Raw genomic sequence first — 27,603 nt, forward strand, 5'->3', positions numbered from 1 at the left:
AATATCCATTTGATTCCATTCTAATAGAAACTAGAAATTGAGCCTAACTGTATCCCATGCTCATTTTGAGACCACAGACACTTCAGAATATGATTGTTGTGATTTAAGGCGACCACATAAATTCAATCCTACTTTGAGCTTACATGGTCCAGTCAATTGGGGACCAAGAGCCCACTATCAAGCTCCAAAAACTCCACCTGAGAACAGAGCTTGTGAGTGGACAAAGCATGCTAAAGCTAAGATTTTGTCAGTTTCAACTCAGTGATGGCTTTCCCATGTGACAACTGATTTTTTCTGACAGGAAGAGGAAGGAAACCCAAGGATGCCATGATCAGTAACTCCTATGTCTGTGGCAGAAGTATGAAGTTAAAGTATACCACAATCAATGTAAAATGTGATCCTGGTCTTTGAATTAATGGTGCTCTTGCTTGGGTGTGGGGTTTGATTTTTGTTTGCGGTTTTTTTGTTTTTCATATTTCATTTGTTTTTTCTGAACATAGATCAGTTTCCATGGCACTTTTGCTTTCTTTTCCAGACTTAAGAATAGTCTTTGTTTTACTACCACACAGAAGTTCTTTTATAGTAGAACTTATATAAACGCTGTCAGAAAAGTTAGCTTCACAGTCACTGGGTGAGTATACAGCCAGTTGCTCCTTTTAGGAGTTTGCATTTCAAAATCCTCTACTGTTAATTGTGAAACCTTTCCATTTGACTTCCTTGAAGAAACGCATTTCTATTACAGAGACCTGACCCAAATGAATGTACATCCCAAAAGTAAGTTGCTGCATGTGAACAAAAGGATTTTAGGTTTACATTGGAAAGGTACCCAGTGATCTGGTTACTCGTTGGAACTGTGGACATAATCATGAATTCAACCATCTAATTTCTTATCAAGCTCCTTGCAATAATCATGTACATATTTTAACTGATTTATATAGGTCTATGTATATAGTCAATGACTTGAGAAACTTGATTGTATCTCCATCTTGGATGGGAATGTACGATTCACATGCAGCTTGACAAATGTTCCTGAGTGGAAGTAGCCAGTCAGATCACAGACTCTCTGTGGAGGTTTTGCCTATTGCCAGGGATATTTGGGACAATAGTCTAAATTTTGTTTCTGCGTTGTTTTTTTTTCCCTCCCCTTGGGGACTGGTGCTTTGAATTTAATAAAAAATGAACTTGCTCACATTTTTACTGTTAATATTTTACCACAGAGATTTTTTTTTTTAATGAAAACATCAGGGGCCAGGAGTTTGTCCTAGTGGTACAGTGCTTGCCTAGCATGTATGAAGACCTGGGTTCAGTTCCTTGGTACCACATACATAGAGAAAAGCTGGAAGTGCACTGTGACTCGTGGTAGAGCGCTAGCTTTGAGGAAAGTCCAAGGACAGCACTCAGGCCCTGAGTTCATGCCCCAGGACTGGAAAACAAAACAACCTTTCAAAAAAATGAAAACAATGATCCTACAGTAGAATTCTACCTAGTTTGAATCTCTTTCTGTCATCTAGATGTAGCATTCACACATAAGGACAAGCTCCTGGTCCATAAATGGCGGGGAGGGGGGCCGGGGGGAGGGAAGAATGTTATTTTAGGGTTTGGGGTGTTTGGGGCTTTGTTTTTTAATTCTAACACATGTATTTCAGAGAACTTGTATGGATGCTATCTTCCATCAATATTCCATACTCTTCAAGTAGGAGTGCTATACCATAAAGAATTTATTTGCCCAGCCACAGGCTGGGGACGTTTACAGATGACTTTGAAAGTTTACTACATTTAATTTTACCTGTCAAGTTTGAAAGTTTAAAAGGATAACTTTTAAAATTATATTTTTAAAATTTGGATATTTACTTGATCTTCAATAGGGGGGGTTAATCTACTTGATTCTAAAATTAGTTTTTTGAATAGAATAATTAAGTCTTCATTTGAGTCCCAAAACATCCTCCTTGGTACTTAACAACATTCAACCAAGTTCTATTTGGGCACAATCTCAAATGTGGAGAGAAAACGAAATGTGGCATGGAAGAAAGGCTATTTTCAACATCTCCATTATTTATTAGGAAACTTGAGAGTGTGAAATCTTTGTCCCTGTTCTAATGCCCTTACCTCCCCCCACCACAGAGGAGGTGAGAAATCTAGTGCAAGATTTTTCTTCTGCAAATAACTGAATACAAGTTCATTATGGGGGGAAGGACATCAACCAGAGTTAAGTACTGCTTCACCCTTGGAATGAAGATATGCTGGTCTGAGAAGTAGCCTTTTCCCCAAAGTCAAATGTCCAAGAACCCGACTTTGACAGTAGTTATCTAATCTGATCTTCATAGGAATTCACTAGCCCCACATATAAAATGCCCAAAACAATGCCTTCTTATTCCTATTATAAGAGTTTTTAAAGAATCCACAGAACTTCTCTTTTACATCTAAAATTATTTGGTTCCTACAGATTCCTCTTCTATTATATAAAGCAAAGCATGACTGTACAGAGATCCCAGTTTTACTGCTCTTTAATATCTCAGTTCATAAAAAGTTCTTACCAGCGGACTGGGAATATAGCTACTACCATTAAATATGCTAAACAACCTACCTGAGCAATCAAAGATTAGTCAAATTACATTCCTGAATGTAGACTTCTGAGCAGCCACATAAGACTTCCTTAGCCTTGAAGACCCACACAAGTACTGAGAGGCCAGGAATTATTGGAATATACTGAGTATCAGCTTTATTGTTAATTTATGATAAATTACTACTAACTTTAGGCTCTTAGGTATAACAGAGCTGGTCATATAGCTAATGCTACAAGTGTAGTAAAGACACCTTTGCATTAAATACATTTTTGCCTAAAATTATATAAGATTTTAGTTGGATGCTGGTAGCTCAGTGCCTGTAATTCTAGCTACTCCAGAGGAAGAGATCTGAAGATTGCAGTTACTTTTTAATACATAATCCATCTTAAGTACCAAGTAGCATACAGAATTCTAATTGTTAAAAATATGTCACAGCTCCATGAAGATAAAATTCATTTTTCTCCTCTGGTAGACATAGCTCTGCCAGTCTTCATTTAATTTGCTAGGGGAAAAAGTATTTAATTGATTAGTACACTTAATTTTTGTTTAAAAAGTTTCCATATGTATTCAAACTGGTTGTAGTTCATACTACAAACTAGAGTAGTAAAAAGGTATAAGGAGTTAAGATCTAGCATTTATCTTTGTGTATAATTATACTTTAGAATTTAGTAGATCTAGTATAATGTGTAGAAAAACTCACATCTCAGGATCTTTGAGTTTTATTTCACTGGGCTCATTAAAATTAATTGGAGTAGTTATGAAGTAAAATCAGTGTGTGTGCATTTCACTGGCTTGAACTCGAGGCCTGAGTGCCATCCCTGAGTTTTTTTTTTTTCCCCATTTCACTCAAGGGTAGCACTCTACCACTTGTGCCACAGCTCCTCCTCCTAACTCTTGCAGTAGAGATAAGTATCTCACAGACTTTCCTGCCCAGGCTGGCTTTGAACTGTAGTCCTCAGATCTCAGCCTTCCTATATAGCTAGAATTACAGGATTAGCCACTGGTACTCAGAACTGCTTTTAAACTAATGACAAAATCTGTTTGGCCAGTCAAAATTATTTGGTGGCTATGTTTGCAGTGTTAAATTTTAGGGACTGTCCTTTAACTATTTCTAGCTTTCTATGATAAATACAACACTGGAGTGCATGTATATGTATCTTTAAGATTTACCCAAAGACATATAGCCATTAGCTGGCAGGGTTATCCTGCCATGTAAGTGGATTTCTAGCATGGTGCCTTTAAGTGATTTGCTTTCCTTGTTCCCTAGTTTATTCTTTTGTATAAAAGATGAAAATACCCTAGGATGAAAAGCCTAGGCATGTAATTCAGTCTCTACACACTCCAGGATGGGTAACAAGAAGCAACCTATTATCTCTAATTACATGATAGATAACCTTAAGATGTGACTGAAAGGTGCATTACCTTAAAACAAGTTAGAAGAAACATCAAACTTTGATATAAAGACTCCCTTTTTCACTTTATTCAACAGTATTTCCCTTGTATTTTACTCACCGAAGACAGCCATCCGAGCTAAAAATACTACGTGTTTGAGAAGAAAGATGTGGCAGAGAGCAAGGCACGCTCATCATGACTCTGCCACTTAGAGGCAGCTTCTCAAATAATCTCACTGAATCCTGCTTTCTCCTAAACATGCACCTGGGTGCTGTACTTGAGCTTACTGTTGTTGCTCAAGGCTAATGCTGTCACTTGTTGTTGGTCGTGGGGCTTGAACTCTGGGCCTGGGAGTTGTCCCTGAGCTCTTCAACTCAAGGCTACCAACCCTACCCCTTGAGCCAAAGGGCCACTTCTGGTTTTCTAGTGGTTAATTGGAGATAAGAGTCTCATAGACTTCAGTGCCCGGGCTGGCACTAAAGATCTCAGCCTCTTGAGTAGCTAGGGATTACAGGCATGAGCCACGGCTCCCAGCTAGCTTTTTTAAACTAGGAAAAAATGTCTTGAAGTGGGACAACATCAGAGCCCCAGCCTGTACTTTAAGATAACCATTCTCTATTAAGTAACTACCTGGGAAGAAGGCTAGCAAAGGCCTCTCTTGTGACTTTGCCCAATCATATACTTTGGGGCCATCTTTGTGTGTGTGAGCGAAAGAGACAGGAAGAGAATGGAAGGGAAATGGGCAGGGCAGGAAAGAAAAAGAGGATCTCACTGAATCCCAGGCTGGCCTCTAACTCTTGCTCTTCATGCATCAGCTTTCTGACTGCTGTGATTGTATGTGTTTACCACCACACCTAACCAGGTCATTATTTTGGGGGTGTGTGTGTGTGTGTGTGTGTTGCCAGTCCTGGGGCTTGAACTCAGGGTCTGGTGCTGATCCTAAGCCTCTTCATGCTCAAGGCTAGTGCTCTACCATTTGAGCCACAAAAACATTTCCAGCTTTTTTGAATAATCTATTGGAAACAAGAGTCTCATGGAGATTTTTCTGCCCAGGCTGGCTTCAAATCTCAATCCTCAGATCTCAGCCTCCTGGGTAGCTAGGCTTCTAGGCATAAGCCACCAACGCCCAGCTTTTCCTTTTTATATGAGCGGCCCATGTTTTCTGATTGTTAGTAGCACCTGACAACTAGGACGGCACTGTTTGGACTTGTTTTTCGTATATTTATTGCACAGTCAAATGATAGTCAACATTTCTAAAAGAGAAAGGAGAATGTATTTACAAGCAAGAAGATGCTCTCTAGTGCAATATTAATCAGGTGTTCCTGTCCCTGCAAGATTACATTCAAGATCTTGGATAAGGCAAATAACCCTTGGAAACACACGGTCCAGTGAGAAGAGGCAGGTAGCTACTAGTTTCTGTGAACATTTTGCTGTAAGATGGAAAAATCCCCATGGTGAATGCTGACTCATGTGCCTGAGTTGGGCTTCTGTCTTTCTCCCTCAGTCACATCCCAGTCTAGGAAGGCTTCTGCACTCCATGCTTGAAAGCTCAATCCTGTGTTCCTGAGTCCCTCCATAGAGCCTCCAGCCACCTCTGCCAGGGAGACATAGGGCTCAAACACAGCATGGTGCCATTTAAGTAGTTCTGATTATCAAATGAGCTGACATCTGACCGGCCATATGTATTTCATAAGCCAAAATTATCTTCCTATCTTTTCCATTGTAAAAATGTGAAGTAGCCCAAATGCCAGGGAGGGAGGTATGTGAGTGTGGGGGGTAGGGGGTGAAAATTCAAAGTTTGCCAGAAAAGCAACCCAGTCGTCAGCAGCAGGACTTAGGCTGGAGAGCACTGTAGAAGGTGAGGAGCGCAATACATGGGGCTCACAGGCAGTCCCTCCCACAGTCAGCCCATGGTAGTCCCTTAGAGCACTGAGCAGGCAGACCTCATTTGGGGTACATGGGCACAGTTGGAATTCTGGTGCATTGGAGTGGGGAGCCTGCTGCAGTTCTGAAACTGTTCTTCCCAACACAATCATACAGTGGAACTGGAGGTCATTTTAGTCATTGTAGCAGAATGACACATTGTCCTCATGGGCTGTGCTTCCAGATCAACTTTACCCATGATGACATGGTGCCTAGGGTCCAACTTCCCTGCACCCTGCCTCAGAGAAGCCACGTGGAAGCTCTGACACCTCCAGCCCAGGGATTAGAGAAGATGGACGAAGTGGAGAGACCAACCCATGGCACTCCTGCTCTGTAGTGCTTACACCCATGTAATGGTGGAAAGGGAAGAATGCTGAAACCTCAACAGATTTGTTAAGCTGAGATTTGATAGGACAAGGTTTGAATGGAATTATCAGTTACTTGGACTTCAGAGCTGTGTTGGAGGAAGACTGGAAACCAGTCTTTAAAAAAGAAAAATGGATCTCATATGCCAAGCTCGTGTCCTCTGGTCAAACAGTGGTAGTTGAGAAAACCTAAGTGTCCTGTGCAGCTCACCTGTAAGGCCCGTCCTTTAGTCTCGATTGGGAGAGTGAACGCAGAAATGGCACACACAACACAGACCGATGAGAAAAGACATAAGGCTCCCAGGAATGAGGCGTTCATGAGAACCTGTAAGTCACAAAAGAATGACTCAAGTCACTCTCCGCTCATTTCTACGCTGGTTTGGGGGTGCTTTTGGGTTTGTGTGTGTGTGCATGCGTGTACACGCGTGCCAATTCTTGGGCTTAAACGTGGGGCCTACACTGTCCTTTTGCTTAAAGCTAGTGCTCTACCTGGACTCTGCCACCCAAGCTGGCTTCAAACCGCAGTCCTCACAGCTTCGCCATCTAAGTAGCTAGGATTTCAGGCGTGGGCACCAACTCCTGGCTTACACTGGTCTTTTTTTGGCCAGTCCTGTGACTTGAGCTCAGAGCCTGAGCACTGTCCTTGGACTTTCTCTCAAGGCTAGAGCTCTAGCCACAGCACCATGTCTGGCTTTTTCTGTATATGTAGTATTGAGGAACTGAACCCAGATCTTTCATGATAGCTAGGCAGACACTCTACCACTAGGCCAAACTCTTGGCCTACAATGGTCTTTTATACTCAAGGTAGAATAAGCATGTGTCTACATTCAAATAACGGGCGTTTACAGCCAGTGCGTCACACTGCATGCTGAATATTTTACTTGGGCCAATGAGTGTGCAGATTTTGTGTGGTTGGCCTTAACATGGACTGGCCAGATTAGATGGCTCTTTCCACTGTGCCTCTACATCTGTAGAGCAAATGAGGGTATGAGAAAGATGAGATCTGTCTGTTCTCCCATCTCAGCTTGCTTTGCTCTGAACCTGCTCACTTCCCTGCCAGCTGTCCACTCCTCCCAGCCCCCACTTCTGCCAGCACAAAATGGCAGAAGGTTCTCAGAAGAGATATAGCCTTCCAGTCCCTGAACAGATAACTAACGGAGTCCTATCTCTATTCAAAAAGCATCAGAACTTCCTGTTGGATGCCCTTATCCATACACAACTTTTGGCTGCACCTTTTCACTTCAATATTGCAGTTCATCACCCAGTCTTAGCCAGGACATTCTTTATGTTTTTTATCTTTTTTTTTTTTGCCAGTCCAGAGCCTTACACTTGGCCTGAGCATTTTCCCTAGGCTTCTTTGGTCCAAGTCCTGCACCCTATCTATCACTTAAGCCACAGCACTATTTCCTTTTCTTTTTTGAGTAGTTATTGGAGATGAAAGTCACACAGTCTTTCCTGCCTAGGCTGGTTTCAAAACATGATCCTCAAATCTCAGCCTCCTGAATAGCTAAAATTGCAGGCATGAGCCCAGCAACATGAACATTCTTAACTATGAAGTCACACTGTGACAAATGTGGAAAGATGTAGAAAATACCTGGTCTAATCCAACCTCCTCACTCAGTGGATGAGCCTATGCTAAATAGTTCAATACTTTTCTCCAAGTCGCATGCAGCCTGCTGTGAATACCACCTCCTAGGGTCGTTAAGACACCTGATCTTGCCAGATGACTTTGGCCATACCTGGGATATGAATGGTGCCACCATTGCCCCAATACGGCACAGGGATCCGCTGGTGCCCATTCCCAGAGCACGCATTGTGGTGGGGTAAACCTGTAGGGAGAGGAATGGGGGCCCAGTCACTGATGTCTCTTCTCAGAGCTTTCCTCCTCTCCTCCTGTCCCAGTCAAGCCTTGAGATAGATATATATTTTTTTTCAAGTAGACTTCAGACATAAAAGATGCTCACTTTCTCTAGGATACAACTTTGAAATTTTGATTATTAATGTAAAAACAGCCAGGCACAGTGGCTCATGCCTGTAATCCTAGCTGATCAGGAGGCTGAGATCTGAGGATTGAGGTTCGAAGCCAGCCTGGGCACTAAAGACCATGAGACTCTTATCTCCAGTTAACCACTAGAAAACTGGAAGTGGAGCTGTGGCTCAAGTGGTAGAGCACTAGCCTTGAGAAAGCTCAAAGACAGTGCCCATGCCCTCAAGTTCAAGCCCCAGGACTGACAAAAAGAATAGTTCACACTATCACTGGCTTCAAACCAAAGCCTCCTGAGTAGCTAAGGTATAACCTACCAACACCCCGCTCTGACAATATTTTAATACAGCTACAGCAAATAGAATTGACTAGAAAGCCGGGAGCCTGCTCCTCCAGTCAAGATTCAGTCATCTGCTATACTTGGCTACTGAAGAATTTTATTTTGTATTCTATTTTCTTGGCGCAACTATTTTGCACTTACGGAGTCTCCCTGACTTTACTGGCCAAGCTGTGTTCAAACCACAACCCTCAGATCCCAACTCTCAGATCCAGAGACCAGAAGATCACCTCAGTTCTCAGATCAGGAGGCTGAGATCTCAGGATCATAGTCCAAAGCCAAACTGGGCAGGAAAGTACTTGCAACTCTTATCTCCAGTGAATCAGCAAAAATCCGGGAGTAGAGCTGTGACTCAAGTCACAAGCCCCATCACAGGAAGCAATAGATATAATAATTCAAATTTCAAAACAAGGGTAAATGAAAGAGAAGATATCGCTGCCTGACCCTCTGGATTCTGAAGGCCTAGAGCCAAGTTAATAGCTGTTTTTTTTTACATGCATGCTTGTGGCTATTAATCCTGTCAACTTGATGGATATTAGGCCAGCACACAAATGTCTATGAAGGTGTTTCTAGAGATGGCTAGATCATGAGAGCTCTGATCTAATGTTTAGGTCTAAATATCAGTTATCTACATTGATTTAATCTGTTGATGCATTTAAAATTCAAATTAAGATTACTGAGGTGGTGTTGAGAGGTGAGTTATTGAGAGGTGGTAGAACGGTGGGAGGTGGGACCTGGTTGGAGGAAGCAGGTGGCCAGCGGCCAACCTTTAAAGGACATCCTGATTTTCCATGTTATCTCTCTGCTTCTGGCAGCCTTGAGGCGAGCAGCTTTTTTTCTCCGTGGTGCCCCTCGTTCATGATGTTTCTTCGTGGCCTCAGGTAGCCATGGATAGAAACCTCTGAAACTGCATGGAAATAGATCTTTCCTTTGTTTCTGTCATAGCTACAAAATCTAGCTCAGTGAGAAAAGGAGAAGCCCTATTTTTCTTCTGATTGACTAATAGACTTAAATGGGGGAGGGAAAAATCCCCTGTCATTAAATAAATCTATTATTTTTACAGTATATTTTAGGGTAATTGTTCAAAATTAACAGAGGGGTTGGGGATGTATTTTCCTCAGGTGGAGATCCCCTCTAATTAGCTGGACTTGCATGCCCTATGTGTAACCCACTACTCCAAAGCTCACCTCGGCTGTGTAAATGTAGATGGTGATGAAGTTTGCTGCTACCAGGGCCCGCAGCATGAAGAGGAAGCCAATGAGGCCGGCACTAGAGAACAGGAGGAGGGGAAGGTCATACAAGGTCATGTGGGCAGTCTCACTGGGTCAACTCCAAGTGCACTATAGATGCCACGACACAGCCCCATATAACCCAGAATCTCAGGCAGGCGCTTCTTCTCAACTGGCCTGTTTGTGAATTCTAAAGCCAACTTCCTCCCATTCCCCCAGATAAGCCTAACACCTAAAAAATGAAGCAGCACAATATGTAACTCACCCCAGTCCTTGAGGCTGAAGTTCCTTCTACAACATCCCTTAGAATTTGCCTATACCCTATGTACATCCTCTCATATGTTTTGAAACTCTAGATTCCTTGGTAAACAGTTGTTATTCTGATATTAGCTAAAGAACAAAAGCACAGAGGTTTGGGGGGAAGTTGTACATTTTCAGTGCAAATGCAAATATTTTTTAAGAATATTTTCAACCAGTAGTTAGTTGTTTGAATCTCTGAATACAGAACCCACAGACTCACATATTATAGAATTCAGCCTACCCTAGGATTACAAATGATGGATGAAGTGAATTCCACATTACAGATGGGCTAGTCAGGCCACGGAACTGTCCTGACATTCATCTAGATAATTTGGTAACTATTGGGGTTGTTCTCTAACTGTCCAGGAAGCTTGGTATACACATCATAAATATTTTGGTAGATAATTATAATAAGGTCTCCAACCTTGCGCCCATATCCATTGGTAGCTGAAGAAGACATGGCATGGTGTAAGAGTGGGGAAGGGTGTGGTAATGCCCAAAGCTTTGTAGTCACCTAAGCAGCGTACGCTCTACTGTCCCCAGAGAAACAGACTCACCCTGGCCCCCGCAAAGGTCAGGGATCAGAAAGCCATGTCGGATAATGACTCTACTAAACTTGTTCATTTGAAGCAATCTAAGAGAAAGTACCTTGAAGTACAGATATTGAGGAGAAGAAAAAACAAAGCTGTGCATCCCATGGTGATGGCCAGGCTCGGCCGTCTTCCCAGGAAGTTGATGCCCAGGATATTCAAAGGATTCACTAGGAAACAAAGAGCAGGGACAGTAGCTAGGACTTGGTACCACAATGGTCTTTACCACCCGGATGTGGGTTCACTGTGGGTATTTCCGAAGGAATCGACTTCATCCAGAACTCAGGCACATCGTTACCCAATGAGAGGCCTGTTCAGTGTACATCTCTCACATGGGAGCCGTGAATGACAAGCCCTAGATAAAAGACATTTTAGGACCACAGTGATTGTTATAAACTGCCAGTGATTGTTATAAATTTGCTGGACTAATAATTTAACTATTTTGTACTATTTTCCATTAAATTCAAGAAACCATGACTTCCTTCCTCCTTTCCTTCCATGTGTCAGTACTAAGGCTTAATCTCCGAGCTTCGTGCTCTCATGTTCTTGCTTGACTTTTTCACTGAAGGCTTGAGCCACTCTACCACGTGAACCACAGCTTCTCTTTCAGCTTTTTTTGTGTGTGTGTTTTGTTTTTTCCAGATTAGTTAGAGATTACGAGTAGCATGGACCTAGCCTGGCACAGTGGCTCACGCCTGTAATTCTAGCTACTCAGGAGGCTGAGATCTGAGTATTGTGGTTCAAAGCCAGCCTGGGTACTAAAAAGTCGATGAGACTCTTATCTCCAATTAACCACCAGGATAGGGTGGTAGCCTTAAGCTGAAGAACTCAGGGACAGTACCCAGGTCACAGAGTTCAAGCCCCACGACTGAGTATCATGGACTTTTCTGCCTGGGCTTGTTTCTTTCTCAGCCTCCTGAGTAGCTTAAATTACAGGAGTGAGCTAGTGATACTCAACTCCCTTTTCTTTTTTTCTCTCTCTCTTATTTTTTGTGAGACAGTCTTGGCATGTAGCCCAGGATAGCACTGAACTCTGCCAATCCTCTCGAATGCTTCAATTACAGGTATGCACCAGTGTACATGACCAAGAACTATTGATCTTAAGTGCCATCACTTATGTCAGCAAAGACAGAAATCATGCTGCCAAGTGAAATCTAACAAACTAAGATGCATCCAACCGTGCAGATACTAGAACATTAGCAAAGAGTGTGCCGCTTAGTATCACATAATACTTCAAAGCTGTCTTCCCGATGAGTGTTCTTCCCTATACCAACCCAAAGTAAAGACCCTGGCATGACTCCGAACGTGTACACTTTTGCTGGGGAGGACTCTTGACGCAATCCCTCTTGTGTCCTGAGTGTCTAAACAGCAGTACTCTGCCAGAAACAAGCCCCGATACACAGAGGGACTCTTACAAGCAATTTCTCCAAGGGTACTGATGATCATGGTTCTGTAGTCGGAGGGGGCAAACAAGTGGCAGTGGCAAGGACTGTGGCTTTCTTCTGAGTCCCCCTCAGTCACCACCATCTGTGGCTGTGACTCTGACTTGGAACCACAGACCAGGTCCCTCTCCAGCAGCTCAGCACTAGCCAGGATAACGCCATAGTAGGCAAAAGAGATCCCCAGCCTGGAAGTGAGAAAAGGATCTCGTTAGCAAGAGCTTGTAGCAGACTGAGGATCAGGAAAAGCCTGGAGGGGCGGGGCTTCCAACGGAAGGCACAGCCCAGACAGGGCAGCTGGCTAGGCAGCCACAGCATCCATGCAAATATCTTTGGGGAGCACAGCTGTGTGCATTTCTATTGGATGAAAACTTAGAATTCCTAAGCTATCGTGTAGGCACATTTTCAACTGTGATACTGCTAAACAGTTTCCCAGAGAGATGGTACTCATTTCAGCAAATGTAAACAGGTACTTCGTCTTTCCCAACATTTGGATAATCAGTCCGTTTCATCTTAGCCATTCCTGTGCACTGGAGGGTTTGTAATGGTATCTTGTTGAGTTTTGTGGGTGTGTGTTTTGAGGGTACTAGGGCTTGAACTCAGCGTCTGGGCACTGTCATTGAGTTTTATTTACTCAAGGCTAGCACTCTATCACTTGAGCTACAGCACCACTTCTGGCCTTTTCTGTTTATGTGGCTCTGAAGAATCCAACCCAGAGCTTCATGCGTGCTAGGCGAACACTCTACCACTAAGCCACATTCCCAGCCCAGTATTTTTTTTTTAAATAGAATTGTATTATTCCAAAGGTATTGTAGAGGGGAGTTACCATTTCATAAGTCAGGTAATGAATGCATTTCTTTTTGTCACCACAATGCTGCCCCTTCGTTTCCTTTCCCCCAGTGTTCCCCAGCCATGCCCGAGTACACAGCTCATGTTCCACATAGCGTAGACCGAATAGCGTGATTGCACTTACTCCCTTCCTCTTTCCCTTTCAGTACCCCCTACTTTGCCCCCACTTAAAAACAAAAACTAAGAAACCAAAATAGATACTACCACCAACACCAACAACAATAACAACAGCAGCCCAGTTTTTTCCTGGTTATTTTGGAGACAAGAGTTTCATGGGTTTTTTCTGCTTGACCCGGTTTTAAAATCCAGTTCTCCAGATCTTAACCTCCTCATTAGCTAGGATTGTAGGCATCAGCCTCTGGTATTTTACTTTATTGAGTATTGATTTACATTTCCCTAGAAACTTTAATATTGTCTTTTGATATGTTTGTCTAATTTATTTGATATGTTTATCTGCTTTACAGTTTTAATGACACACCTATTCAAGTCTCTTGCTTGATTTTAAACTGAGTTGTCCAAATTGACCTTGCTTGGAAAAAATTACATGTATAAGATATGTATGGTTTAACATATATAGTATATAGTGTACATAGTATAGATTTAGTATATAATATATAGTATATGTTGTACATATTTTATTATATATAATTATACAGTAATAGTTTTCTCATATGTGATATATAATATAATGCATAATAGATCATGCACATAATATATAATGGTTTTCTTTCCAAAATATTTGTTAAAAATATATTGCAAATTTACCAGTTGGTAGGCAACCTTGAAAGTTTCTTATATCTTATGGCACAGAGGTGATAACTGACTATAGTAAAAGTGATCTGTTACTCCCCCCATCCTTTTTTGTGTTGGTACTGCGGCTTGAACTCAAGGTCTCATGTTCTTGTTCAGCTGTCTTGCCCAAAGCTCGCACGTGATCCTTTGAGCTATACTTCCATGGATTTTTCTTCCCATGCTTGCCTTGAATCTAGATCCTCAGATCTCAGCCTCTTGAGTAGCTAGGATTACAGATGTGAGCCACCAGCACCCAGCTTGAAATAACTGCATGCTTACCATATGACCCAGATCTGTAATGTGGTCCGTAGATATTTGGCATCCAGTAGATCTGCAAACCTTCCTCTTTTATCCTGGGTCACAGAAAGGGGAAGACAATAGATAATGTTGGACCTACAACAGACTTACCGATCTTTTTTTTTATTACATTTTTTATAATAACTACACTTGATATTTTTTTTTGCCAGTCCTGGGCTTGAGCTCAGGGCCTGAGCACTGTCCTTGGACTTTCTCATGGCTAGAGCTCTACTTGAGCCTCAGCACCACTTCTAGCTTTTTTTCTATATGTGGTACCGAGGAATCAAACCCGGGTCTTCATGCATGCTAGGCAAGCACTTTAACCACTAGGCCAAACTCCCAGCCCCCCTAGGCCAAACTCCCGGCCCCCCGATCTCTTTTTTTATCAATTTGAAATTCTTTTTCATATAATACATTCTTATATGTATGTTATATTATTATAACAAAAATTATATTTTTCTTTTTCAAATATATAACAACTGGGTTATCCAATAAAAATATGTCAGCAGAATGAGTTAGCTATTTGGATACGACAAACGTAGATCTCTATCATATATCTGATACTCAGTTAAACTGGATCTAAAAGTTGGATATTAAGATTGAAATCAAATTAGCCAAACAAAAGACTATATGGGCCAGGAGTTTGGCCTAGTTGTAGAGTGCTTGCCTAGCATGCACAAAGACCTGGGTTCAGTTCCTTGGTGCTACATACATAGAAAAAGCCAGATGATATGGCTCAAGTGATAGAGCCACAGTGATACTGTGGCTCAAATGGTAGAGCTCTAGCCTTGAGAAAGCCCAAAGACAGTGCTCAGGCCCTGAGTTCAAGCTCCAGAACTGGCAAAAAAAAAAAGATTCCAGCTTACCCCAGGCAGAATAGCCATCATGAAGAAATCAAACAACAAATGTTGGCTGTCGAGGATACTGAAAGAAGGAAACCCTAATACATTGCTGGTAGGGATGTAAACTAGTACCATTACTATAGAAATCAGTCTAGAGATTCCTCAAAAGACTGAAAATAGACCTTCCTATGACCCAGTCTTCCTGCTCCTGGCCATATGTCAGAAGAAGAGTCAATCAATATGACAGAAAGACACCTGTATATCTATGTCTATTGCACCACTGTTTACCACAGCCAAATGCTAGAATCAGGAAAGCTGCCCAACAGCTAATAGGTGAAATATATACACATATATATATGTATATATATATATATATATACACACACATATATATGTATATATACCACTACCATAAAGAAAAATATCTACCTATATCTGTGTATACATATACACATACATACATGCACGCATACATACAATCACAGCATAATAAAATCCATCAATCACTGCTTGACAAGGGGAAGGGAAAGGAATGAGAATGTAGCAGAAGGGATGAACTCATTCAAAGTACAGTGTGCGTGTATGTAATTATCACAATGAAACTCCCTTATAATACTACAGTACGCTAATTCAAAACTAAAATGCTTAATGCCATAGAGTAACTTACCAGGGCCATGGGGCAGCAGCCAGGAAGAAACTAAATTAGATCCCACCACTACTCTGCTCTTCCTGGCCGCCTCCTGCCTCTGGGTAGAGTGCAAACTGAAGTCCCTTCCCTCTGGCCTTGCACAACTAAAAGACTTCCCAAGACCAGTGGAAGTGGAAGGAAGAGGCGGAGTGTGACCTTACCAAGATGGGCTCCACCAGCCTCCCCTCCGGCATGACAGAGCGGTTCACCCTGGCAATCCGTTCCAGCGTGACCAGCGCGGCCTCTGTGTTCCCAGTGGAGACATTGAAGCGAGCAGATTCGGGAATAAACTAAACGCAGATGTGAAAGAACATCAGAGCCACAAGTCTGTGTACCAGGGGCCCCAGTGCCAGCCATACCACCCATGCCATCCATGCCAGTCCCATATTCCCAAGGGGAGACCAGAGGCCCAAGACACTGCAAGCCTTTTCAGCAAGCTCCCTGCTGGACCCCGGGTTGATGTGGAATGGTGCCTTTCGAGAGGGAAATCCAAGGCAAAAGAGACAGTGGGTGAAAACCAACACATGAAATTCAGATGTCTGCAATGGTTTAGATTTTAAATCATCTGTCAGTTATGTAATTACAATTTTAGACTTTAGGCTTGAAAACAAGCCCCTCGGAAGAGATCCTAAGTCTATATTTGGTCTTAAATCCAAGAGAATCCAACTATGAGCTAAAGTCGAGAAGACAGCCACGGTGTCTTAGTCTACATGGCAAAGAGAGTCAGTTCATCAGAACAAGCAGTCCCTCCATTGGCCACTGGTCCCAGAGCAGTGATACAGGCTCAGAGCCACAAAGACCCTGGCCACTGGGGTCCATTTTAAAGAAAGGGGTCCAGGCACTATTTATTAGTCACATCTGTAATCCTAGCTTCTTAGGAGGCTGAGATCTGAGGATTGGCTATCTAAGCCAGGCAAGAAAGTCTTAAGAGTTTTTTTTTCCTTGAACTCAGGGCCTGGGCACTGACCTTGGGCTTTCTCAAGGCTAGCACTCTACTACTTGAGCCACAGCACCACTTGTAGATTTTTTTTCTGTGTATATGGTAATGAAGAATCAAACCCAGGGTTTTTTGCATGCTAGGTGAGCATTCTACTACTAGGCTATGCTCCCAGCTCAAGTCTAAGATATTTTTTTGTGTGTGTGGGTCATGGGGCTTGAACTCGGCATGGATGTTGTGCCTGAGCTCTTGAGCTCTAAGGCTATCGCCTTACCCTTGAGCCAAGTCCCACTTCCCGTTTTCTAGAGTTTAGTTGGAGATAAGAATCTCAGGTCCTAGCTGGGAGTTGGACCTAGTGGTAGAGTGCTTGCCTAGCCTGCACAAAGACCTGGGTTCGATTCCTTAGTACCACATACATAGAAAAAAAGCTGGAAGTGGTGCTGAGGCTCAAGTGGTAGAACTCTGTTCTTGAGAAAGCCCAAGGACAGTGCTCAGGCCCTGAGCTCAAGCCCAGGACTGGAAAAAAAAAAAAAAATCTCAAGTCCTTTTGTTGCCCGGGCTGGCTTTGAACCTTGATCCTCAGATCTCAGCCTCCTGAGTAGCTAGGATTACAGGCATGAGCCACCGTGCCTGGCTCTAAGTCTAAGTCTCAGAAGTGGAAATCTAAAGCATAGAGCTCCAGCCTTGACCAAAAAGGCTAGGGCCCAAGCTCTGAGTTCAAACTCTAGTACCAGCACGAACAATTAAATAATTGATTGATTCATCTGTGGCACCCCAAGGCCAGCAGTCCATCTGGAAGGGTGCACGGGATGCATCCATGCTCACCTTGAAGGCCAGGATGAGGATGATGCCAGGGATGGAGGCAATGCGGATGAGCCAGCGCCACCCAATGGTGGGGATGACCACAGAGGCCATGCCAATGATGAGCAAGGAGCCGGCAAGCCAGAAGACCTGGGGAGTACAGTTAGTTCCTCCTGTGTCGTGTGCACAATGTTCTGCAGCTACTTCCTCGCACAGGAGCCTCCTCCAGCATTCCCTCTGCTAGCTAGGGTGAATGTAACTGTGTTGGCTGCCTTCGTCCTCCGTAAATTGTTTCCTCTGCCTTGGTTCTGGAGACAATGAGTAGAATCACTGGCGTTTGGAAGTTTGGGCCACCAGGGAGTCGTAGACATTGTGCATTTTTGTTAATTGCATAATGGACTCACTGGACCCCAACATAGAAGGTGAGAAGAAGGCTGAAGCTAGCTTCTCCCCAACTCTCTACCATCTGGTTGCTCTCCTCAGAAGGGGCCAATATTACCACTTGCTTCTGTAGCTTTCTAAAGCTTTTCCTAAACATCCAAGCTAATAAGAATAAATTTTGGGTTTTGCTTCATAAATGGAGTTGTGGTGTACACAATACTCCATGTCTGGGTTTACAACTATATCTTGGAGATTTTTTTTTTTTTGCACCTGTCTTGGTGTTTGAACTCAGGGCCTGAGCTTTTTGCTCGTCTCATGCTCTATCAATAGACTTCAGTCACATCTGCACTTCAAGCTTTTTGCTGGTTAATTGGAAATGAGAGCCTCATGGACTTTTATGCCCAAGCTGGCTTTGAACTGTGATTTGAGAAACTAAAAATTGTAACCACCATTGTGTAGTCATTAACTAACTGCTACTTCTGCTTCTGTAACTGCTTCACTGCCTTATTGCTGAGACCCTGTGCTGTGCTGTGACCCTTCACCCACTTCTGCCCTAATGCTAGGAAAAAGCCTAGTGCAGAACAATTCCCAGAACCACAGATGGCGCTTATCTCTATAATACCAGAATAATCCCTCCTGGAGTCTGGTAATCACTATCTAGAGCACAAACCCTCAAGTTTAGCAGGCATCATCTAGTGGTGTCACCCAACCAGTTCAAAGTACTATGATGTGTGCTCAGCCCCTGCCTCCCCCCAAAAATGTATAAAAGGTGTTGTACCCCTGGGCTCGGGGCCTCTCAGCATCACCAGTTGTGGCCGTGTAAATGGGAGACCCAAGCTCGAGCTTGCAATAAAGACTCCTTTGCTTTTACATTGGTGATGGTCTCTGATGGTCTTTTGGGACAAGGGCTTCCTGAACTCGAGCATAACAGATCCTCAGATCTGAGGATTAGAGGTGTGAGCCACAGGCACTCAGTCATTAGAGATCATTTTATATACCAACAAATAACTCAGAACCCAACAGGACCAGGCCCTAATGGGCAGGAATTAGAATAACTGCCCACATTCACCTGAGAATTTCTCTGATCTGGAAAGGGGGATTGTGTGATAATTCCCCTTTACCTCATGGATCTGGGAAGAAGATAACATACTAGAAGATTCTTTTAGGGACAAATAAAGGGGTGACTATGAAAATAAGAATGATTAGGGTTCTTTTTTTTTTCTTTAAGGATAACAGGCTGGAAAATGACCTAGGGTACAAGGGAGGATTTTTCTGTAGTAGTCAAAGTGACTGGGGTAGGATATCACTAGAAAAATTACATTAAAAAAAATTCCAGGGCTGGGAGTTTGGCCTAGTGGTAGAGTGCTTGCCTAGCATGCACGAAGACCTGGGTTCGATTCCTCAGTACCACATACTTAGAAAAAGCTGGAAGTGGTGCTAAGGCTCAAGTGGTACAGCTCTAGCCTTGAGAAAGTCCAAAGACAGTGCTCAGGCCCTGAGCTTAAACCCAGGACTGGCAAAAAAATAAAAATAAAATTCCAGGGTGGGGAGCTTGGCCTAGTGGTAGAGTGCTTGCCTGGCATGCATGAAGACCAGGGTTCGATTCCTCAGTACCACATACATAGAATGGGCTATTAGGACATCTCCTGGAAACTGAGGAAGATGGTATTATATTCAAGTGCCACTGTTGGAGGATAAAGTCCTGGGTTCAGGAAACCTTAGCATTGGATCTCTGGCTTCAAACATCCTCACTGCTTTTCCATTGGTTCCAGCTAACAGAAAGTGAACTACTGAGACCAATCAACCAAAAGGAAACCATGAGCATCAAAGCCTTCTGCAGGAATCAGGGTGGAATTCCCACTGTTTCTTACCTGAGACAAGGGGAGCATGTAACCTCTGTATTTGGTGGGTAAAAATTCAGTCTTTATGATTAACCTAAAAAGAAAAGGGGAAAACACGGTCATTTTGCTTTGTAAAACCAAATGTGTTTTCTTGGTGCTTTCATACTTGTTCTAGTCACTGGGATAAAGAATTCAAAACACAGCTGGCCAGTGGTGGCTCACACCTGTAATCCTAGGTACTCAGGAGGCTGAGATCTGAGGATTACAGTTCAAAGCCAGCCCAGGCAGGAAGCCAGTCCATCAGACTCTTATCTCCAATAAACTACTCAGAAAAAGTGGCCCTGTGGCTCAAGTGGTAGAGCACCACTCCCAGTCCCTGAGTTTAAGCCCCAGAGCTTGAAAAAACAAAAGAAAGTCAGAACACATAAAAGTTTGTTGCACATTCAAACACAATTATTTTAGCTAATGTCAACAGAAGAGAAATAACTTTCTCTGTTGTCATCTTTTTTCAAGCTATTTTAAAGGTTTTATCACTTAGGAAATAGTCACCTTATCACTTCTGCCTAGGAAAAAAGTAAGTAAACAGTTTTCCCAAGCCTGATTTCCTATCTTCTAAAATAGACCCAGGAAATTAAAATCTACCCAGGAGCAGGTAAAAAATTTTCACAACAAATGAGTCAAAACACAGGTTTGTCATTAAGTACATATTGATTTTGTGAATAGAGAAAAAGAAATGGAATTATATCCCATCCATTTGCTAATTGTTTCTCTCTGGTGCTATTATCAGTCAGGGTTGAGATTTTTCACAAATTTATTTAACTGTTTTCTAAGGAATGTTTTAAAATTCTACTTAGTTTCTTTTCCATCAGGACTCAATGTGCTTAGCTTGTGCCGCGGGGAAAAATAATTATTTCTCTAACACATTAAGGCAATAATTAGATGCTTTCACATCTCCCACTCTATTTTAATGATAACTTGTTCCAAAGTTCCCAGGAAAAGATAGCCTGAGGGGTGTATAGGTCAAGGGGAGTTCCCCAAATCAGAACAGTTAATATAACAACTTTCACCCCCATGCACAAAAAAGACCCTGCACACTTACCCAAGCACAGAAAACGGATGAAAGAGGCCTTGTGCCCACTTCAGTATACCTCACCCAGCCTGGCAGGGCACATTTTACCGTGGCCAATCCCAATGTCTCTCATGATTATGACCAAACAAAATGCTGTAAATGAATCAATTATAGCCAGGCACCAGTGGCTCATTCCTGGAATCCTAGCTACTCAGGAAACAGATCTGAGGATCAAGGTTCAAAGCCAGGCCAGGCAGAAAAGTCTGTGAGATTCTTATTTGCAATTAACCATCAAAAAGCTGGAAGTAGAGCCGGGACTCAAGTGGTAGAGCACCAGCTTTCAGTGAAAACACCAAGCGTTGGTAGAAGCCCCAGTTCTAGCATGAGGAAAAGAATTAATAAAGCCTGTTTTGAATGACTCTTTCTTTTCTTTTCCTTTCTTTTCTTCTTTCTTTCTTCCTTTCCTTCTTTCTTTTTCTTTCTTTTGGGTTGGTGTTAGGGACGAACCCCAAGTCCTTGTACATGCTTGACAGACATTCCATCACTAAACTACATCCCAGGCCTGGATTGACTTTTACCTGACACAGAACTTTTAGTACTATTTACTCTGCCAAAAATTTCTTGACCTAAAAAAAAAAAAAATATATATATATATATATATATATATATATATATATATGCCTTTAGAACAACAACAAAGCTAATACTGGCTCACGCCTCTAACCTTATCCACGGAGGGACAGGGCAATACTGGGTGGATCACAGTGCCAGGCCAGCACAGCTAAGGAGTTTACAAGACTCCTTCATCTCAACCAGCTGTACAGGGGATGCACACTCCCTACATGCAGTGCTGCACGTGCGTAAGTGTGCGTGGGTACACGTTTCTCTCCCAGGGAGCCTCTGGGGGAAGTCTTTACCCTTGTGAGTGACCAGACACGCCACAGCCCACCATGGTCCGCAGAAAGACAAACCAGATGTACGAGGGAGAGAAGGAGGTCAGCAAGGAGAAATAGGCTCCCCACAGGAATGAGATGAGCAAAATCTGAAGACAAAAGAGAGCTTGTTAACGGGATTAGACCTCCCCCCTCACCCTGCTCTCCTCCCCCTGGGGGCCAGGGCAGGCAGGGCCCAACTTTGCGGGCAGTGCTTCCTTCCTACCCCAAAGTTTGCTGTTACAAGGAGCTGAGCTGTGGCCACTGGTCAGCCATGCCACACACAGTTAACGGTGCAGTCCTCAAGACCTGGGCCTTCCAAGTTCAGGTTATTTTTCAAAAGTGTCCTAGGTAGCCAGGCGAGGTGGCTCATGCCTGTAATCCTAGCTACTCAGGAGGCTGAAATCTGAGGACTGAGGTTCAAAGCCAGTCCCATTACTAAACATGAGACTCTTATCTCCAATTAATCACTAGAAAACAGGAAGTGGTGCTGTGGCTCAAGGCAGTAGCCTTGAGCTGAAGAGCTCAGGGACAATGTCCAGGCCCAGGGCTCAAATCTCATGACTGAAAAAAAACGACATCGTAGGGTAGCTCTCCTTTACCAGGGACAGAATCTGGAACTGGCTTCTCAGAAACCAGAAGTATCTCCAGTGGTACAGTGCCTGCCTGGCAAGTGCCAGGCCCTGAGTTCAATCCCCAGTATACATACATATACACACCTATCTCCTTGTGAGGCAATTAGAAGCTCAGTGAAATGCTACACTGGAAGATCATAGGAAAAATGTAATTTTTTTTCTCTCTCTCTGATTATAAGAATGCTACATACTGGGCACTGGACAGCGATGGCTCATTTCTGTAATCCTAACTATTCAGGAGGCTGAGATCTGAGGATCACAGTTCAAAGCCAGCCCAGGAAGGAAAGTCAACGAGATTTTTTTTTTTTTTAATCTTCAATAAACTACTCAGAAAAAGCCAAAGTGGCACCGTGGCTCAAGTAATAGATCACTATCCTTGGGCAAAAGAAGTTCAAGGATGACACCCAAGCCCAGATTTCAAGACCCAGGACCAGCAAAGAGACAGAGACAGAGACAGAGAGAGACAGAGAGACAGAGAGAATAAGGAGGAAGAGGAGGATGATACAAGTTCAAAGTAAAAAAAAATAAAAAGAATTTCAAATTTGAGGGCTGGTGATATAGCAGGGAATGTAGTTATGGGCAAAATATGTACAAAACCCTGGATTCAATCCTAGAAATGAAAGCATGAATAGGTGGCTGGGCTTTTTAATAAATTTATTTAAGAAATTAATCAATTACAGTTGGGTATTGGTGGCTCCTGTCTATAATTCTACCTACTCAAGAGGCTGACAGCTGAGCGTCATGGTTCAAAACCAGTCAAAGCAGAAAAAGTCCATCATACTCTTATTTTCAATTACCCAGCAAAAGCCAGAAGTAGAGTTTGGCATAAACAATAAAGCACCAGCCTTGAGTGGGGGAAAGGAAACAAAAACTAAGGAAACATGCCCTGGCCCTGAGATCAAGCCCCAGTTTTTGTGTAAACAAACAAACATCTATTGTAGGCAAGGCGACCCACACACATAACACCTCACAGGTGGATTACAAATTCCAGGTCAGTCACAGTACAGGTTAGACTGGGTTATAAAGGGAGACCCCTTGGGACCAGGAGTTTGGCCTAGTGGTAGAGTGCTTGCCTAGCATGCACAAAGACCTGGGTTCCATTCCTTGGTACCACATACATAGAAAAAAGCCAGAAGTGGTGCTAAGGCTCAAGTGGTAGAGCTCTAGCCTTGAGAAAGTCCAAGGACAGTGCTCAGGCCCTGAGCTCAAGCCCAGGACTGGCAAAAAAAAAAAAGGGAGACCCCCGTCTCAAAATAAAATAGAGAGAGGAAAAGAGAAAGGGAGAGCAAGAGAGAGAGAGAGAGAGAGAGAGAGAGAGAGAGAGAGAGAGAGAGAGAGAGAGAGAGAGAGAGAGCAGTTTGTTGTCAGACTTTGTAATTTGTGTCTTGACGCTTCCTCTGAGTCAGTGTGCCATCTCTGGCTTCATCAGGCTAGGTGTGGAGACAGAGTCTTGGGAAGAGAAGAGAAATCAAGAAACCAGGCCCGGAGTTCAGGACACACGTATCAGAGGAGCTCCTGCTCTGTCTGTCATGCACTTGCTAGCATTTTCCATTGAAGAGATGCAGCAGTGGGGTTGCCCCAGAGGAAAGTCCCCGGGGAGCCCCCACCTACCTTCCAGCGGCCATATCTGTCAGCCAGGAGGCCAAAGAGGATGCTGGATACCATGTATCCAAAAAACACCATCTAGATGCAGGGGGAAGGAAGCAGGACTGTGAGGAGACGTTTATGGTAGGTCCATTCTTGCATTTAATATCCACCCATCTTGAGACAAAGGGATGGAGGAGTGGAAGTTTCCCAAAGCTCTCTCCTCCACCTCCAGTTCCTGGGATCGGGGTTCTGGTGGCTTCCTGGGGACCTCACACCCCTGGGACCCTGCCCCAGGGGGAACTGGGTCTATAGAGCAGGAGCTATCCCAGATAGTGACTTCAGCCCTCACACACACAGCTACACACTGCCATTGTAACTGAAAGGAAGTCTTCAAGGAGTGTGCTGTACTCTGGGATTCCCCACATTTCGGAGACTGAGCCACGAGAGTGACAAGAGTTTGAAGCCAGCCTGGGAGACACAGCCAAACCCTGTGTTAAAAAGAGGAACAGTGGGGCTGAGAGTTTGGCCTAATGGTAGAGTGCTTGCCTAGCATGTACAAAGGCCGGGGTTCGATTCCTCAGAACCGCATACATAGGAAAAAAAGAAAAAGAAAAAGCTGGAAGTGGTGCTGTGGCTCAAGTGGTAGAGCTCTAGCCTTGAGAAAAGTTCAAGGACAGTGCTCAGGCCCTGAGTTCAAGCCCCAAGACTGGCAAAAAAAAAAAGAAGGAACAAGCTCAGAGAGACAAAGGACTTGTGTCTTCTCTCATATACAAAAGCTAGTTGTAAAATCCAGTGAGGCCAAAGAATATTCTTAGGAGAGGAACACAAAGGCCCAATGCCTATGTTCCTCTGATATATAAAATATCACTAGGCACTGATGGCTCATGCCTGTAATCCTAGCTACTCAGGAGGCTGAGATCTGAAGAACGTGGTTCAAATCCAGCCCAGGCACAAAAGTCTATGAGACTCTTATCTACAATTAACCACCAGAAAACCAGAAGCAGCACTGTGGCTCAAAGTGGTAGAGTGCTAGCTGAAGAGCTCAAGGACAGCACCTAGGCCCAGAGTTCAAGGTCTATGACTGACCAAAAAAAAAAAAAAAGATGAAAAGATTTAGCAGAGCTCTCTGAAAGTGTAAATTTTGCATTTAATGACATACATAACTATGAAGTCAATAATACATTTACATAAAATGCTTTGGTTACACAACATGACAGTGGGAAAATCACTGTATGTATTTGTGTCGAACCTCTTTTGCCTGGAGAGAGGATGAATTTTAGCCCAATGTTGGGATACAGGGACTGACAGAATAGAGCCTTTGCACAACCTTGAGGAACTTCTGGTACCTTCCACTAGAGAGACCTCTCCTTCCCTGTTCTCTCTCCTCACTTCTTATCTCAGGGACATCATGCAGTTTTTCCATCATGTAAACGTGCTGGCCAGAATTTAACAAATGCTTTAGAAAGAATGGAGCATCCTAGCCTTAATTTCAGTTTGTAGCAAAACTCGGTGTGTGATTCAGAAAGTTGTCCTTTAGTCTCTGAGAGACTTTGGGGTGCCAGAGTTATTCACTACGGTCCAACCATACTTGTTGTTCATGTAACTAATCCCTGACCATGGGGTCACTGTCTGATCTGAGTGTCTCTCTTCTGGGCTCTTGCTCTAACTAGGCTGGAAACCACAGCAAAAAAAAAAAAAAAAAAAATGACAGAGCAGAGCTGTCCACGGGCACTGGACCACAGAAAGGAACATGTCGACCATAAAATCAATGACACTCTTACATGACCTTGATTGCTTGTATGCAGAGTGGCCCTGGGAAAATGATGATGCATATTCACATGACAGGTGCCTTTGTGGGGTGGGCTTATTGCTTTGGCTCACTCACTGTTGGGACATGGTGCTAAGAACTCTGAAGGGACACAGCTGGAGCGTGGGGTACCAGTGGGACAAGGGTGGTAGGAGTTAATGGCCAGGCCTGCAGGTGAGACCTAGTGTTCTGGAATTATTTAGGAGTTGACATGAGACATTATTGCTTTGCTGTTCAAGCATATGCACATTGCGGGGGGGGGAGGGGAAAAGTTACTCCCTATCACCCCACAAGCCCGTGAGCATGGGTGGCCACCCTCTTCCTAGCGATGTGTCTTTGGACTCTGAGCCCTGTGGGCTGGATGGAGAGGAATCAAGGCTCTGGTTCACAGCACAGGGAGAGGGGACTCACTGTGGTCACAAGCGCCACCTGCCAGTTCTCCAGCTGCCATTCACAGCGGATGATGGGAGACACGACGGCTATCAGCATGATCTCCATGGCTTCAACAACCTTAAAGAGAAGTGCATGTGTCAACTTGACGTCCCCTCCTCTCCAAGTCCTACGCCCTGCTTCCCCAGCCACCTACTGATGATGAGATCACACATTGCCCTGCCAATTAGATAAAGAACTGTAGTAGCTCAGGGCTTGGTGTTCCAGGCCTGGAATCCCAGCACCTGGAGGATGAGGCAGGCGAGTCAGAGCAGAAGAATGGTTTGAATTAAGTAGCAAGACCCCAAATGCTGTTGCCTATGTGTGAAAATGGGACTTTGAGCCGTGTTGAGACTGGCTTGGGAGGAAGGAGGAAAATGAGGGCTGGAGGAGGTGAATCTGATCAAGGTACACCACATGCATGCACAGACGTGTCTAAATGAAACTCCTGTGTACAACTCATTGCTCATTCATTGGAGATAAGAGTTTCATAAACATTTCCGTCCAGGCTGCCTTCAAACAGCGATCCTCAGATCTCAGCTTCAATAGCGAGGGTTCCTTTCTGTTTGTTTGGTTGGTTGGTTGGTTTTGCTTTACTTTGCTTTGTTTTTGCTTAGTGGAAGTAAGAGTCTTACAGACTTTCCTGCCCAGGCTGGCTTCAAAATGCAATCCTCAGATCCCAGTCTCCTGACTAGCTAGCATTTCAGGCATGAGCCACTGTCACGCAGTCTCCAAATCCTTTCTTAACATGACTATCTGACAAACCTGGGTTTTGGAGGGCATCCCAGCTGATTTCCCCTGCAAACATGTTCGGGCATCTAACCTTATCCCTGCAATACCACTGTTTCCTCAACAACTCCAGGACAACCACTTTAAAATGAGTTTTGAAGTCCCAGAATGCAGGGGTGGAGTAGCCTGCCGTCCACAGGCAGACGAGGTGGTGCCAAGATCACCACGTGCAGGACGCCAGCTGCCGGCCGCAGGCATCCCACCCGGGAATGAGCAGCCTGGGTAGAAGGCCAGCAGGAAACATCAACCCTGGAGACTTCAAGTCTCTCCAGGACTCACTCACCCCAGTGCTACCCATGATCAGAAACAGGGCGATGTGGAAGCGTCCAAACCCAATCGTCTCCACCGCATCTTCCACAGTGAACGTCTTTGTCTCTAAGGGGGAAGGAGAGGTCTGAGGGAGGGGAATCCCGATGCATCTGCTCTCTTATGGAGGGTGTTTGTGTAACAGCTAGTTATTTCAGGCGTAAAGGAGCCTACGGTTGAGAGCTAGTCTTCTGTACAGTGGCCTCACCTTTCTGCTGGGGCTCGGAGAGGCCCTGGCTCAACTTCCGAAGGCCAATGAAGGTGACAGGCTCCGTCTGCTTGGCTGCCATCTGAATGATTCCAGGTCCCACCCACCTCTGCTGATGGACATGAGAGAGAGAAGAAGAAAAGAAATCTAGCGATTTTTTGGTGTATATCACACATTACCCAAGCACCATGTGCCATTGCCACGAACCCTCATCCATGACATGTGCGTTCAGTTCCTCGGGGGACCAGATGACTCCGTGTTTAAGTTCTTTCTGTACTATTCACTAGATG

General features: G+C 43.8%; 1 protein-coding gene across 1 annotated transcript; it reads right to left on the minus strand.

Moving 5' to 3' along the window:
* Positions 1-6,383: 6,383 nt before the first annotated feature.
* Positions 6,384-27,395, minus strand: Svopl (SVOP like). Its single transcript, XM_090332245.1, has 14 exons — positions 27,314-27,395; positions 27,083-27,174; positions 25,993-26,091; positions 23,799-23,870; positions 21,538-21,662; positions 19,582-19,645; positions 17,354-17,479; positions 15,753-15,881; positions 14,044-14,117; positions 12,100-12,311; positions 10,743-10,854; positions 9,753-9,834; positions 7,984-8,073; positions 6,384-6,569 (listed from the first exon to the last, which is right to left on the minus strand). The coding sequence occupies exons 1-14, from the start codon at positions 27,393-27,395 to the stop codon at positions 6,384-6,386; spliced, it is 1,545 nt and encodes a 514-aa protein (XP_090188371.1).
* Positions 27,396-27,603: the final 208 nt, after the last annotated feature.

The sequence above is a fragment of the Megascapheus bottae genome, chromosome 5 (genome assembly GCF_031878675.1).
Source record: "Megascapheus bottae isolate mThoBot1 chromosome 5, mThoBot2.hap1, whole genome shotgun sequence".
In the NCBI taxonomy this organism is placed as follows: Eukaryota; Metazoa; Chordata; class Mammalia; order Rodentia; family Geomyidae; genus Megascapheus; species Megascapheus bottae.